The sequence below is a fragment of the Rattus norvegicus genome, chromosome 1 (genome assembly GCF_036323735.1).
Source record: "Rattus norvegicus strain BN/NHsdMcwi chromosome 1, GRCr8, whole genome shotgun sequence".
NCBI classification, from domain to species: Eukaryota; Metazoa; Chordata; class Mammalia; order Rodentia; family Muridae; genus Rattus; species Rattus norvegicus.
Window position 1 is genome coordinate 250,732,630 of NC_086019.1, and position 13,873 is coordinate 250,746,502.

Below are 13,873 nucleotides of genomic sequence, written 5' to 3' on the forward strand. Positions count from 1 at the left end.
TGTCCATTTAAAAGGCACTGGATGTTCTGGCTTCATACCTGTCAGGATGGTGCTTACAAAACAGACAAGCGACAAGGGCTGGAAGGACAGACAGAAACAGGAGTCTGTGCACATCACCAGTGAGAAGTAAACTAGTACAGCTGCTATGGAAAAGAGTATGGAGGTTCCTCATAGGGGAAAAAAAGCCTCTACAACTGAGCTGTAACACTCCCGTTTCATATAGCAAAGGGAATAAATTAATATCTGAAGAGTGCCATACGCCATGTTCCCAGTAGCATTATTCACAACAGCTCCCATGAAACAAGACTGAAGCGCTGTGTGCACTGAAAATAGGACAAGATCTCAACACAGAACAGTTGTGTTTACAGAGTGCACAGAACGCTTGAAAATAACAATAGTAATAATAATAATAATGAGTGCTAGGATTAAAGGCACACACCACCACACTTGCCTTGGGATAATTTTAGATTAATAGAAAAGTTGCAAAGACAATGCAGTCTCTGTACAACCTTCACGCAGTCTTCCTGCTTTATCATCTCACATAGTACATTCACCAATTACGTACATCTGTTAAAACTAAGAGTCAGCATCAGCACATGGCCACCTAAACTCTAAGTAGTACTCAGGTTTCACCAGTCTTCCCACTAATGCCATGGCTCTAAGAGAGAATCAAATGTATCCCTTTATAATTAGTGTCAAGAACCCTCAGTCTCCTTAAGTTTCTCAGTTTTCCTTGTTCTTCACAGCCTTGATAAAAGAATTACCTGATAGACTGCCCTCCAATTTGGGTTTGATGCTCTTCTGCTTAGACTGTGGCTACTAGTTTCTAGAAGGCGCTCACAGGTCACTCTTCTGATGTACTGTTTTGGGGACCGGCATTATCCCACAGAATCTCTCTGCCCTCACAGGGCCCACTTTCACTTTAGTCACTTGGACCAGGTGTATCCAGTCTCTGCGCTAGGTAGGGTGACTTTTTCCTTTCAGGTACTCCATTCTTAAAGGGGAGCCATGATTAGCCCCTATTCAGGGAAGGCAAGATTAAACTTGAGCGAGATTACGCTCAACCTTCTGGAGGAAGGAATATCTACCTAAATTAGTTTAATTTCTTTTACAAAGAAATTCAAGTTATTACTGTTATCAGTATTGACTAGTATATATTCATACACTGAGTTATAATCCAATAAATATAGTCAATTTAAGAATAGCCAACAGGGGGTTGGGGATTTAGCTCAGTGGTAGAGCGCTTGCCTAGCAAGCAGAAGGCCCTGGGTTCGGTCCCCAGCTCCTGAAAAAGAATAGCCAACAGATAAGTCTTTTTCATTGTTCCTGGTGCTCCATCTTTGGTCACTGGGCTTCTTGTTTTGTTTGTCTGTGTATGTGTGAAGGTGTACTTGCACCATAGCATGCAAGCGGAGGTCAGACCTTTGGGAGACAGCTCTTCTTCTACTGGGAATGGAACTCAGGTCTGGGGGCTTGGCAGCAAATGTCTTAACCTGCTGAGCCATCTTGCTGCTTTTGTTTAGTTTACTTTTTTATTTTTAATTTTTTGAGATAGTATCTCACTATTTAACTTTGGCTGTCCAGGAACTCACTACGTAGATCAGCTTGGTCTCAAACCCACATAGATCTATCTGGCTGTCTCCTGGGTGCTGGAATTAAAGGAAAGTACCACTACACTCAACCCGCATTGAGCTTTTCTCTGTGAATTAGAAGCCAGCTGCTCTACATAGGAAACTACAAGGCAGTCAGAGCTACATAGTAAGACACTATCTTAAAATTAAACAAACCAGCCAACCATGATCTGGGTGTGCTATTAGAATGATACTTCTAGAGTCTCTCAGTTCAAAGAGCTGGGAAATATGCATGCGTGCGTGTGTGTGTAACAACCCACATTACACAAACATCTGTCACTATTCCTGTATCTCCATATGTCAAACTAAATATACAATGGTATGAAAGTCTCTAAGTCTCAGGGTCTGAGAGAGGGATGGCTCAGTGGTTAAGAGCACTGGTGCTCTTCTAGAGGTTGCATTACACGTTGGTTTGTGGCTCTAACTGCACTTCCGTAGGATTTGATATCCCCCCCCCCTTTTTTTTTCTTTTTTTTCCGGAGGTGAGAACCGAACCCAGGGCCTTGCTCTTACTAGGCAAGCGCTCTACCACTGAGCTAAATCCCCAACCCCTTGATACCCCTTTTTGACTCCTTTGAACACCAGGCACAAAAAACCAGTTCATATATATATATATATATATGTTAAAAAATTCTGCTAGGGTGTAGTGCCACTACACCTTTAATCCAAGCACTTGGGAGGCAGAGGCAGGCACATCTCTGAGTTGGAAGCCAGCCTGTTCTACAGAGTGAGTTCCAGGAGAGCCAGGGCTACACTGAGAAACCTTGTCTCGAAAAACTGAAGGGGGAGGGGGTGGGGATTTAGCTCAGTGGTAGAGCGCTTGCCTGGTTTGGTCCCCAGCTCCGGAAAAAAAGAACCAAACAAAACAAAACAAAACAAAACAAAACAAACAAACAAAACAAAACAAACAACCCCCCACAAAAAAAAAAGAAGGGGGAGAAATGAGAGAGAGAAAAAAACAACAAAAATCTTTTAAGTCTAACCCAGTGTTCACTTGTCGCCTTCAGTCTGTGATTTCTCTGACAGTAGGAAACTAGTTCTTTTATTTACAATTACTCCTTGGTTATGAGTTGCTATTTTTATACAAGTATGTATGTGTGCTCATATCTGTGTAGGGGTATATGTGTGAAGATGTGTGAATAGATGTATGGGTCACAGGCCAATCTCGGCTGTGGTTCCTCGGGCACCTTTTGTCTTTTGAACAGGGCCTTTTACTGACCTGGAACTTTATGTTGTAGGCTGGCTAGCTAGCCAGCTCTGGAATTTACCTGTTTCTACCTCTGGTCACTCCATCACTAAGTACAAGCATGTGCCACCATGCCCTGCCTTTTATGTGGGTTCTGGGGATGTGAACTCAGGTCCTAATGCTTGCAAGCCAAAGGCATTAACAATTGAGTTACTTTTCCAGTCCCATAAATCATCTTCAGAATTGTTAGCCTCCTTGAGAAATAAGTTTATGGGTATAATACAGTGTTTCTATAGTTTTATTTTTAGCTATATAGTTTCTAGACAAACTTGCTCTCTGAAATCACTCGTGTCAGATCTTTCCCCACTACTTCAGCTGAGGCTATGTCACACAGGAATAGCTGAGATCATGCCAGAGTCTACAGTCTACTGTGGGATGGAGAGCATCTTCTCACTATACATCCTCTCACACCCTCAGTGTTCTATCTGGTCAATATATAGCAGTATCACTACCATACAAGTAACAAATCTAACCGAAGCTGCTTCCACATTTTCAAGAGGAAAGCAAAGAGTAACAGGCTATCTTGGAAGGACTGGATTATCATGGATGAAGCCTTACCTAATAAAGGTATGGGAACTACTTCCAAAGTATGTTCAGGGTTCTTGATCTAGACATCTCTAAATGCCTTAACCAGAACCTTAACCTGTCAACAAAAGGGAAACGTAGGAAGAATTCAAAACACTGTCCTGAACCTCTAGTTCCCCTAAGTCTGCTGGGCTTATAGCAACACTATGAGCTAAGCTGGGCAGAGAGGCTCAGTCTGTACTAGAGTAAAAAATCCAACCAGACGGAGGAAAGGGGAACTCTAGTAAGGATTCATAGTTCGTGACTGGCATCAATTTAGCCATCAGGCACTCTTAGCTCTTCTTGTGCCAGGATGTGGAAGACCCAGCTGCTGCCCGCACGCCTGAGAAAAGAGTCCAGGGGGGAAATGAGTAAGCTGTACAGTGGGGGCAGGGGCAGCAAGGCAGGCTCACAGGACAAACGCACCCAGGAACCCCTACCAGCCAAGTCCCACTCGAGAGGTTCCCTCGGACTTTAAACTGAAAGCCACTTCTTCAGTATTCAGAGTGCATCAAGTTGAAGCTGGTTGATTACTACAGCAAAGCATCAGTGTGCATGTGACTCCCTCCGCACACTCCAGGATGCCAGTGAACACTCCTAGTGCAAACCCGAGTTTTTAGCGCTTTCACACGGACCAGATTTTGAATAAAAGCATCTCAAAAATAGAGATACAATAAAGCTATCACTACATTTGAATAAAGTCAGGAAAATAGCAACTAGGCTGGCAAATGCTCAAAGTCAATATTCTAAGAATGCTTTCACATGGTGGTTGGTTGGGTTTAGTTACTATCTTATTCTAGCTCTGATTACCTGACCTGAGACATGCCTTCCCATTATGATGCCTCCTTTCTATGTATGCCTTCAAAATGATTACTTCTTTGCTCTTAGTTTTCGGTGTGATAAAAAACTGTTGGGAGCTAAGGATGCTCTGAGTGAATACAAATTATTGACAAAGACCAGCCCTCAGACCCATGGGAATTGGCAAAGCCTTCCTCCACTCTGTGTGTGAATGTTGACACAGTGTACAAAAAGCATGAGTGCAGCTGGTTACAGCCAGACGTTGCTCCCTGCAGAGACTTCCTACACAGAGGTCTATCCCTCTTTCACCAGTTATAAATACTAAAGGGGTATTTGGTACCTAGAAGGCATCTGTGGATCTGTCCCTTCTTCATTTTCTCATTGCCTTAATCAGGTTTCCAGGACCAAGAGGTGCTTGGGTGCAATGGAAAATGTTCCTGAAATTCTTTTTATTTTGTGTTGGGGGCAGCTGTGATTGGGTGCAGCTCAGAAGACAATTTGCAGGAGCCGGTGCTTGCCTTCCCCTTTGGTTCCTGGTTGTACATAACTTTTTTAACCATTGAACTTTTAGAATGTAGCAATGATTATAGAACACTGTGACTAGACAAAAGCAGCTGAACTGTTCTGTTACAACAGTTGAAGTGGTATATTTTACCTAGTTAAAAGAAAGGTTTTGGGGATGGAGAGATGGCTCAAGCAGTTAAGAGCACTGGCTGCTCTTCCAGAGAATGTGGGTTCAATTCCCAGCATCCACACGATAGTATCCACATCACAACTGTAACTTCAGTTCCAGAGGATCCAACACCCTCATGTACTATACAGGAAGGCAAAACATCAATGCATATGAAATGAAAATGAATAAAATTTTAAAAAGTCTTTGAGTTCACTTGCTAAATTTGGAATGATATAGAGATTCTCATGGCCCCTATGCAAGGATGACATGCAAATTAATGAAGTAGTCTATATTTTAAAGTTTAAAAAAGGTTAATAAAAAGTCTTCCATTCTGCTGGTACTTTACCTGGAATTATCTATCTGAAACATCCCATTGTTTGTTTACCATCCTCACTTCGCCTCATTGCCCAGAAGTCCTTTACAATGTAGTTTCCGAGCCGTCTATTCACACCTTTACCAGGAGTCCTCTCACTCAGTCACACGAAATGGGAAGTCCTCGTCCTCCAGTTAGAAGTGCTCTGTTCCAGTCCTGGTCTGAAGACTTATACACTCAAGAGTCAATACTTATGAAGCCTTCCTTAGATAGCCCCAAACAGAATCACTCTCTTCCTCTTTGGTGTTCCTTATATATTCTTAAAAAGTTGTTTTCCTTCAATACTGCTGTCTGTCATTAAAGCAAAACTGTGTTAGGGTTTAAGACAGAAATACAGAGGGTCTTACATTGTAGCCCAGGCTGGCCCTGAACTCACAGAGATCTGCTTGCCTCTGCCTCTTGAGGGCTGGGCTTAAAGGAGTGTGCCTACACACCAGCTAGACAGAGAGTTCGTAAAAAACGAAAAAAAAAAACAAACAAAAAACAAAAAACAAACAAACAAACAAACAAAAAACAAAAGAAATCCCCCCAAAACGAAAAACAACCTATGGTCTATTGGGCCAGAAAGGCATTTTAAACAGTGTCTACCATTCAGTGTCCCCAGAGTAATATAGGAAAAAAAAAAAAGTAACAATAGGAGTACATGTTCTGGTTTATGGAAATGGGTTACTAAGTTTATTTTGTTCTTGAAAGCAGGGTCTCTTGGGTTGGGGATTTAGCTCAGTGGTAGAGCGCTTGCCTAGGAAGCGCAAGGCCCTGGGTTCGGTCCCCAGCTCCGGAAAAAAAAAAAAAAAAAAAAAAAAAAGAAAGCAGGGTCTCCATCCTATGGCAAAGCCTGAGCTGACCTACAACTATTTATCCCAGGCTAGCCTCCATAACTCATGGTAATCTTCCTGGTAAAGTCTCTTGAAAGATAGGATTATAGATGTGAGCCACCTGTGGGCTTGGGCTACTAAATTTAAGTCACAGTAAGTTTTCCCAAATAAAAATAACCCAAATACACAGAAATACTATCAGTTATGCCTTTGTACTCCTGGGGTAAGAGAACCTATAATAGTTAATTTATTTTTCCCAAGGGTAGTTTTACTAGCACAAAGGAAAAATGTAAGTTCCTTTCCCTGTATAGGACGCGCAGTTTTTACAATGTGTGCAGGGTTTTCTGTGTGACAATGGCCTTGCTAGCTTCCCTAACTTTACATGCTTTCCTCAGCCAAGTCAGTCCATGTGGAGCATGGAGAAGGGGCAAAAGCAGGGTTTATGTGGCCACTGATGCACTAGGAACAATTAGGTCTCTGTCTGATGGAGCCTCTGTCTGATGCAGCCTCTTGGAAATCTGGAGTGGCAGCCCAAGGCAGGGAGGGCCAGGCTGGGGTGCTGTGGGCAGAAGTGCAGGAGTGAAAAGGAGAATCCCCCAGGAATGGGTTCCAGTCAGGCTCTCAAAAAGGCCATTCCTGGGGATGAGGATGTAGTTTGGTTGGGCAAGTGCTTGCCAGATGAAGGAGGCTCTGAGGTGCGTTCTGAGCTGCATGGCACATGCCTGTAATCCTGGCACTTGGACCAGAAGGATACACTCATCCTCAGTAACACGAGCAGTTTTTGGCCAGTCTGCTTACATGAGGCCCTATCTCAAAACCAAAACAAAACAACAAAAGCCTTTCTGATGATGACAGTCGTTTCTCTACAACTATTCTTTACTCCTTAATAATTTTATTTCAGGAATAGTGGTTTCTTCAGGCAATCATGGTAAATTATAATATAGTGAAGGCTGAACTAACCCTAACCCTAATGATGGGGGGACAGTATATCCCTGCTTCTGTTTTTGGATAAAGTTACTTCCTCTTTTTCCCTGGCACCCAGGCTCTAAATGCTGGGTTCATCTAGGGTTCCCTTCAAGTCTTAAGAGCTAACTGGGCCTCAAATCTCACAGATTCTACTTTCATCTTTAATTCTAGTCAGATAAACTTTTCTTTTTACATTTTGTGTATGTGGAGGTCAGAGGACAACTTCAGAGAAACCGTTCTCTTTCTATCACGTGTGTCCAGAGGATTGAGCTCAGGATATCAAGCAATTTTAACTCACTGAGCCAGCCACCTCACTGGCCCCTAAATAGTTTATGGTGTATGTGTTCATGCTAGTTCCAGGGGACTCATGGTAGAAATGGTAGGGTCAGATGTGGGTACTTGTACAGACACACCTGTGAAACAAATCTGCTCATGGGTGCATGAGTGGGTGGGAAGTCTACTGGAGTTGGAGACGTTGTCTAGCCAAGGAAACAAGGAAATACTGGGGGAAGAGCACTAACTGGGCCTTGACTGTGAGGTCTAATTTGGATTTAGACAGAGCTGGTGGAGGAACCGGAAAGAGAGCACTTGGGAAATGGAGAACAAAGGCTCACGCCTGGAACTAAAGGTCCAAGAGGTCACTGGTGAGAATAAAGGCTGGACGAAGCACTGGCTATCAGTGAATGCCTGCCTGAGGGCCTTCATTCCTGGGCTTTCAAGTCATTTCCTTTCTAGTACCTGCATGTTCTTGGGGGCTGACTACTATTTCCAGCAGGAACCAGCAGGTGCCAGACAAAGCTGGCAGTTCTTTTATGGTCACAAAGGGTTCCTTCTGCATGTGTAACTTGTGAGAGAGCTGCTGCCTCGAAGGCTGATGTATTCATACTTCAATACTGAAGGCTGTTCAGTATTGTGCAGATTGGCTCAGGCAGGAGAAAGTGCATGTACTCTGGGGACAGTTCAAAACCGTCCACTTACCACAACCTGACAACAAAGACTCTATCAGTTGAGACTAAGAATACTAACTTAATCCTTCCTACATTTCCTTTCATTCTACAGCCCTTGCTTACAGGGCTGAACGCCTGTTACCTACAACAAGCCACTCAGACTCTCCTGCTGGAGTTCAAGGTTATATGATCCAGCTCTTTCAGCCCACTCAACCTTACTGACTACTACTCCATTGCACCAGCCTCCCTTTCATTAAGAGGAATCAATTACAACAGGGTTCACTTAGATGGGTTCTACAGAGTTAATTTTAAACCATACACGTACTACTAGTTTTGTGTCAGCTTGACACAGCTAGAAACATCATAGAGAAAAGAGTCCCAGTTGAGGAAATGCCTCCATGAGATCCAGCTGTAAGGCATTTTCTCAATTAGTGATCAGTGGGGGAGGACCCAGCCCATTGTGGGTGGTGCCATCCCTGGGCTGGTAGTCCTGGCTTCTGTAAGAAAGCAGGCTGAGCAAGCCAGAGGAAGCAAGCCAGTAAGCAGCACCCTCCATGGCTCTCATCAGCTCCTGCTTCCAGATTTGAGGTCCTGTCCTGACTTCCTTCAGTGATGGACTATGATGTGGAAGTGTAAGCCAAATACCCTTTTGTCCCCAACTTGCTTTTTGGTCATGGTGTTTAGTCACAGCAATAGAAACACTAAGACAAGATGACAGTTTAGGCTACCCCCTTTTTAGACTTAAACAAAAAAATGTATTTTATGAAAAAATAAAAGATGAAGGCAGTTATTTAAGTTATCTTTTTAAGATATGCATCCATAAAACCCAAAATTATTGTTCCCAGAGTGCACAAGTGTGGAAGAACAATTACAGATAGCATTAGATAGTAACTCTTACCTTGGTATGGGGGTGGGATTAAGTAAATATATGCCTCTGGGAAAAACAATGTTCCTGATATAGTTCATTGGATCTAAATCTTACCCCCAAATAAACCAAAAGTAAACACTAGTCAATGACAAGCTCAATAAGGAACTTAGAGATTAATGTATTGATTTCTGCAGTTTAAATGGGTAGGTTTGTGGTAATTCAAATTAAAAAAAAAATGTTAGTGATAGGTTCTAAGTAGTGATTCTATGATCTTTAAAAATTCTTTAAGCCGGGCAGGGATGGTACATGCCTTTCATCCCAGCATTCAGGAGGGAGGGGTTTGGGTCTCTGAGTTCAAGGCCAGCCTGGTCTACAGAGTGAGTTCCAGGATAGCCTGGAACTGTAAGCTCTCTCTACCAGAGAGAGCCTGTCTCAAAAGACAATAAACAAACAGATAAATAAATAAAGATTAAAATTCTTTAGATTTTGTTAAATGCTGGGAAATCTCCATAGGAAAATCTGGGAGGAAATGGCATTGATAATACCCCATAACAGACTATACTTGATAAAGTTGTAAAATGTTACAAGCTTAAGCAGGGCTTTTTTTTTTATAAGATAGGGGCTCACACTGTAGCTGAGGCTGGCCTGTAGCAAACTTGCCATCCCCCTCCTGCCAAATCCAGGAACTAAAGGAATGCATTACCAAGCCCAGTCAATAGCAGACCTTTTTTCCCTCTTGATGCTTCCCCCTTGATACTTACCTCTTACAACACAGTTGTCTCTCTCACTAATTATAATGTTTTGGTGACCATAGATAGTATCTTATTTGTTTATTTGTCCCCAATTCTTTTCATGCTGGGTAAAAAATATGTGCTCAGAAATGGAAAGGCAGAGTGCATGTAGACTATTGATTGCTAAGGACCAGAATATATTTCTAGTAGTTCATTTCTCACATTTTCTAAAAGTTAATCTGTTTAATTTGCAAAAGAAACTTCTTCTCTCATGAACTTCCAAACGTGATTTAAAAAACCCTACATCTATTTTGTGTTCTATTTCTTAAACCTGACTCTGAATGCCATTCAGAAAGAATTCTAAGGTGGCCCCCTGGAATTTTATTTGTTCAAATCCTGGATAAACTCGGAACTAAGAGATTCCTAAAATTGGAACTCTGGGGAAGAAGGATAAAAAAATGAGACATTAAAAAGTCATGAATACAATTTATCAAAAAGCCTAGGGCTGGAGAGATGGCTCAGCGGTTAAGTGCACTGACAGCTCTTCCAGAGCTCCTGAGTTTAATTCCCAGCAACCATATGATGGCTCACAACCATCTGTAATAAGATCCGATCCCCTCTTCGTTGTGTTAGACAGCGTACTCACATACACAAAATAAACAAATAAATTTTTCTTAAAGCCTACTAAGACACACTAGTGAAGTTTTAAAGACACTAGTCATCTACACGCCCACCGACCTAGAGCCAGACGGGCTCCTCCCCTCCTCCATCCAATTACAACCACTCAGACAGTTGGAGCGCACGCTACTTCCAGGACGGCCAAAGTGTAACCCTTGAAACACAGAACCTTCTCACGTTAACACTCAGCAAACAACGCGGTCCTGCGGTGCAAGCACCAGATTTGGACCTGAATACCCAAGTCCAAGTCCCAGTTCCACTACCGGGCTCGTTTGTGCCTTGAACAAGTCTTTTACTCTCGGAGAAATGTAATGATTATCTATGGATTACAAAGATGCGAAATGTAAAGAAGGCTTTAAGGAAGATGCAAACTAGTTAGGGTAGTAGCGCTCCCAGTGGGGGCCGAGCGGCCAGAGGACCAATCACAATCACCTCGCCCTTCACTCCCTTCCCGCCGCGCGCCCGTGCTGAGGCCGCTCCCTGCGGTTCGGCCCCTGCAGAAGCCTCGCGGCGCTGCTTGCCATACCTGCAGCCACCTGGTCAGCGGGCCCCTCCTGCTGACCCATGACGAAGTCTTGCACGAGGCCACACAGGGCGCCCATAGGCGCCGCTGCCTCCTCCAGAGCAGTGGCGGCAGCCATGACGCGAGCCAGAGACTGTGGGAGGGGAAGTGGGTGTGGCCACGAGATGCGTCTCTTCGCGCACGCGCCTCCACAGCCAATAGTTGGGCGCGGGCCTCGGGGGCGGGGCACTCCCAGGTCACGTGCCTGCCCGCTCTGGGCCAGGCGGTTCCTTAAGGGACCTAACGGCCCCTCCCCAGAGGGCGGGGCCTGGGCTGGGGCGCGGCTCGGGGAGGGGAAGTGACTGCTGGGCACGCAGCCGGGGCGGTTGAAGGCGCATAATTCCCGGCGGCTCTCCCGGGGAGACGGACTGCAGGGCGGGCACCTGGCTGGGTGGGGCCGAGGGGCGGTACGCACCCTAGGAGAAGCCAATGAGAAAACCAGGCCCGGCCCGAGGGGCGGTGCCGTCGGTCACATGCGCACCTGGGGCGGCTGGCGGCCGTGGCGCGGGCACCCCGAGCGGGAGGAAGGGAGCGGGGCCGGGCCGGGGCGGGGTTAGGCAGGTGAGTGACAGGCTCCGGGGGGCCGGCCCCAGCTGGGAGCTCCGAGTGATCCCGGAGTAGCTGCGACGGTGTCCGCCCCCTCCCTCCGCCCCTCCAGCCGGGCTGGTCTCTGGCCGGGCACTGTCGCGGGCCCCCCTGGCCTGGCCACCTCCTTCTCCCCTGGCCCGCAAAGTTTGTGGCGAAGCCGGCGTCGGGCAGAGTGCGCCCCAGGGGAGATCCAGGAGCTCCCGATGCCGGGCTGCGGGAGCCATTGACTCGGGGACGCCGCGGTTCGGGACAGCAGCGTGGAGCAGCCTGCCGACCGCCGCCTCTGGTGCATGGGGACCGGCTGAGAAGCCAGCATGGGCAACTGCGTGGGGAGACAGCGCCGGGAGAGGCCGGCTGCTCCGGGACACCCCCGCAAGCGAGCAGGTAACGCCAGGAAAGGCAACGGGGTCCCGGCGCGCTGCCAGTTGGCCCTTGCCTTACCCGAACCTTGGGGTTCCTGAGCGACCTCGCTCGGCGCTCAGCGTTTGGGTTCCCCCATGGCTTCTCGAGCCAGACGGGGCCCTCCCTGGAGCGGGCTGACTGGGAAGCGAGTTGGGGTAACTGCGAGCGCTGACCCGGCTGCGAGGCCAACTCGCTCCCACCGGGAAGCGGGGAGTGGGGGCAGGGGCAGGAAATGTTTCCAGACCGCGACGAGGCTGGCGCAGGGGGCCAGGCGAATGCGCCGCTGGTCTGGCAGCCCCGGCCGGGGTCGGCCGGCGGCCGGCTGGGGCGCGGCGTGGGCAGCCTGCGTCCCCAGAAGTCGGAGCGATCGAGGCGAACACAGTCGCTCATTCCAGAGAGTCACTGTGTCATTATCGGGCTGCAGGTCGTTGTCTGCGGGAATCAGACTTGCAAAAACAGTGCAGGACCATAGGATAGAAATCTTTATTTCCCTCCACCTCTCCACCGGGCTTTTTGGAGCCTCCTGGCTGTCTGGGAGTCTAGGAAAGGTGGGGTGCGGGGTGAGCGTCGCCTTCGTGTTTGTTAGGAGCATTCTCGGCTCTTGGAATAGGATCCCTCTGAGCCATGAGAATGGGATCTGCTCTCTGGCAATCTTCGAAGCTCCAGTAACGCGGTCTCACTTTCTCAATACACCCGTCCTGTCCTGGTGCTTCGTTTGAGGGTCATTTCCCTTTCTTGCACTCTCTTCTCTGGGGATGTTGCAAGGAACTTATGCAAATGATAAACTGTGGAACACAAAAAGACCTTCAACACTGGTCTCAATTTCCAGATTTACCTCTCTTTTATGTAAAAACACAGATCCAGAGAGGTTGAGCAGCTTCCCCTAAGTCACACAGCTAGTTAGAAGTGCAACTGGGATTGGAATCCAGTCTCTTCCCCCTTGTTACCACATACCCCTTTATGTAAGAGGAGCCACAGGCGCAGTTGTTAATGAAGTGGAAACTCTAGTTGGAGTTTCCTGTCTGCCTTGACACTGAAGGTGTGTTGTTTTGCTTGTGTAAACTGGGAAGGAGGATGGGGAGAACCAAAGGGGAAGCGGGGAAGGATGTGTGTGTGCTGGACAGGATGACTTGTACAAGCAGAAACGTTTTTATAGGAGGATGGAGTAAAACTTACCAAATTCCTCTTGAAAGCAAGCCTGGCCTTTCTTCTGACCAAGGAATTTTGTTTCCTCGTTCATTCATTCATTTATTCATTCATTCATGCATGCAGTCAAGCAGCCAGCAAATACTTCCTATTTATTATTATTATATATTTATTATATGCTCCGTCCTTGGTCTTGTAGCATGTTCTCATGGCTGACTCCCCTTTCCTAACTCAAACTCCGCACTGCTTTCTATCTCTGCTATCCTTTTCTTGGTTTCCTTTCTTTATCGTTTTTTTCTTCCAGTGTTGAGGGTCAGGAGTTTACAGAAGCATTCTGCCACTGAATTGCACCTGTATCCTCCAACTTTCCTTTTCAATTTTTCTTGCCCATCCTCACCTGCCTACGTGCTGGTGGACCAGTTTGATGTTCTGGGTTTTCTCAGTACACTCCCTCCCAGAGATCGCTCACTTAGTTGTCAACTTTTTGTCCATCAGAAAGACCCTTTGTCTCTTAATTACCAGTTTGATTCCTAGCCCCCCCCCCCATGTCTAGGTAGACATCGGTACTGTGGATATCCTGGGGCTCAACCCATCCACAAGAAGTTCTGCACTTCTTTACCTGCTGTCCTGTACTCTGCTTCTGTCAGCTAGTCACAGTGGCCTGCTAGTCCTTTCATGATCATCCTCGGGTCTTTCCAAGACATCTCAAGCCGGGCTATTCCCCAGGCTGCAGCAAGCTCTTCAGGGAGGGCAGGCTCACCATCAGTCACCCATGTCATACCTGCACACACTTCATCTAGAAGCCACTGTGTGTCCAGACTGCAGTTATGTTCAGGACCTTCTACCTCTATAAGACCTTTAACTTTCAAGACTGTACAAGTCTGG

General features: G+C 46.4%; 2 protein-coding genes and 1 pseudogene across 9 annotated transcripts in view; 2 read left to right on the forward strand and 1 right to left on the reverse strand.

Moving 5' to 3' along the window:
• Mms19 (MMS19 homolog, cytosolic iron-sulfur assembly component) overlaps positions 1 to 10,975 on the reverse strand; it is a 37,010-nt gene extending 26,035 nt beyond the window's left edge. For 4 of the 6 annotated variants that reach the window (XR_005490967.2, XR_010058213.1, XR_005490966.2 and 1 more), the window contains exon 1: positions 10,817 to 10,975. Coding sequence is in view for 3 of the 6 variants with exons in the window: in XM_006231382.4 (XP_006231444.1) it covers positions 10,817 to 10,931 (115 nt within the window). In the remaining 3 variants the exon portion in view is untranslated. Of the gene's footprint in view, positions 1 to 5,258; positions 5,577 to 10,816 lie in introns of all 6 variants that reach the window. The other 2 variants (XM_039087880.2, NM_001271596.1) reach the window with 2 other exon arrangements.
• Positions 5,110 to 5,209, forward strand: LOC120100188 (U6 spliceosomal RNA; annotated as a pseudogene).
• A 278-nt stretch (positions 10,976 to 11,253) lies between the features above and the next one.
• Positions 11,254 to 13,873, forward strand: part of Ubtd1 (ubiquitin domain containing 1) — a 51,221-nt gene continuing 48,601 nt past the window's right edge. For 2 of the 3 annotated variants that reach the window (XM_008760420.4, XM_008760421.4), the window contains exon 1: positions 11,685 to 11,824. Coding sequence is in view for 1 of the 3 variants with exons in the window: in NM_001013153.1 (NP_001013171.1) it covers positions 11,755 to 11,824 (70 nt within the window). In the remaining 2 variants the exon portion in view is untranslated. Of the gene's footprint in view, positions 11,825 to 13,873 lie in introns of all 3 variants that reach the window. The other variant, NM_001013153.1, reaches the window with a different exon arrangement.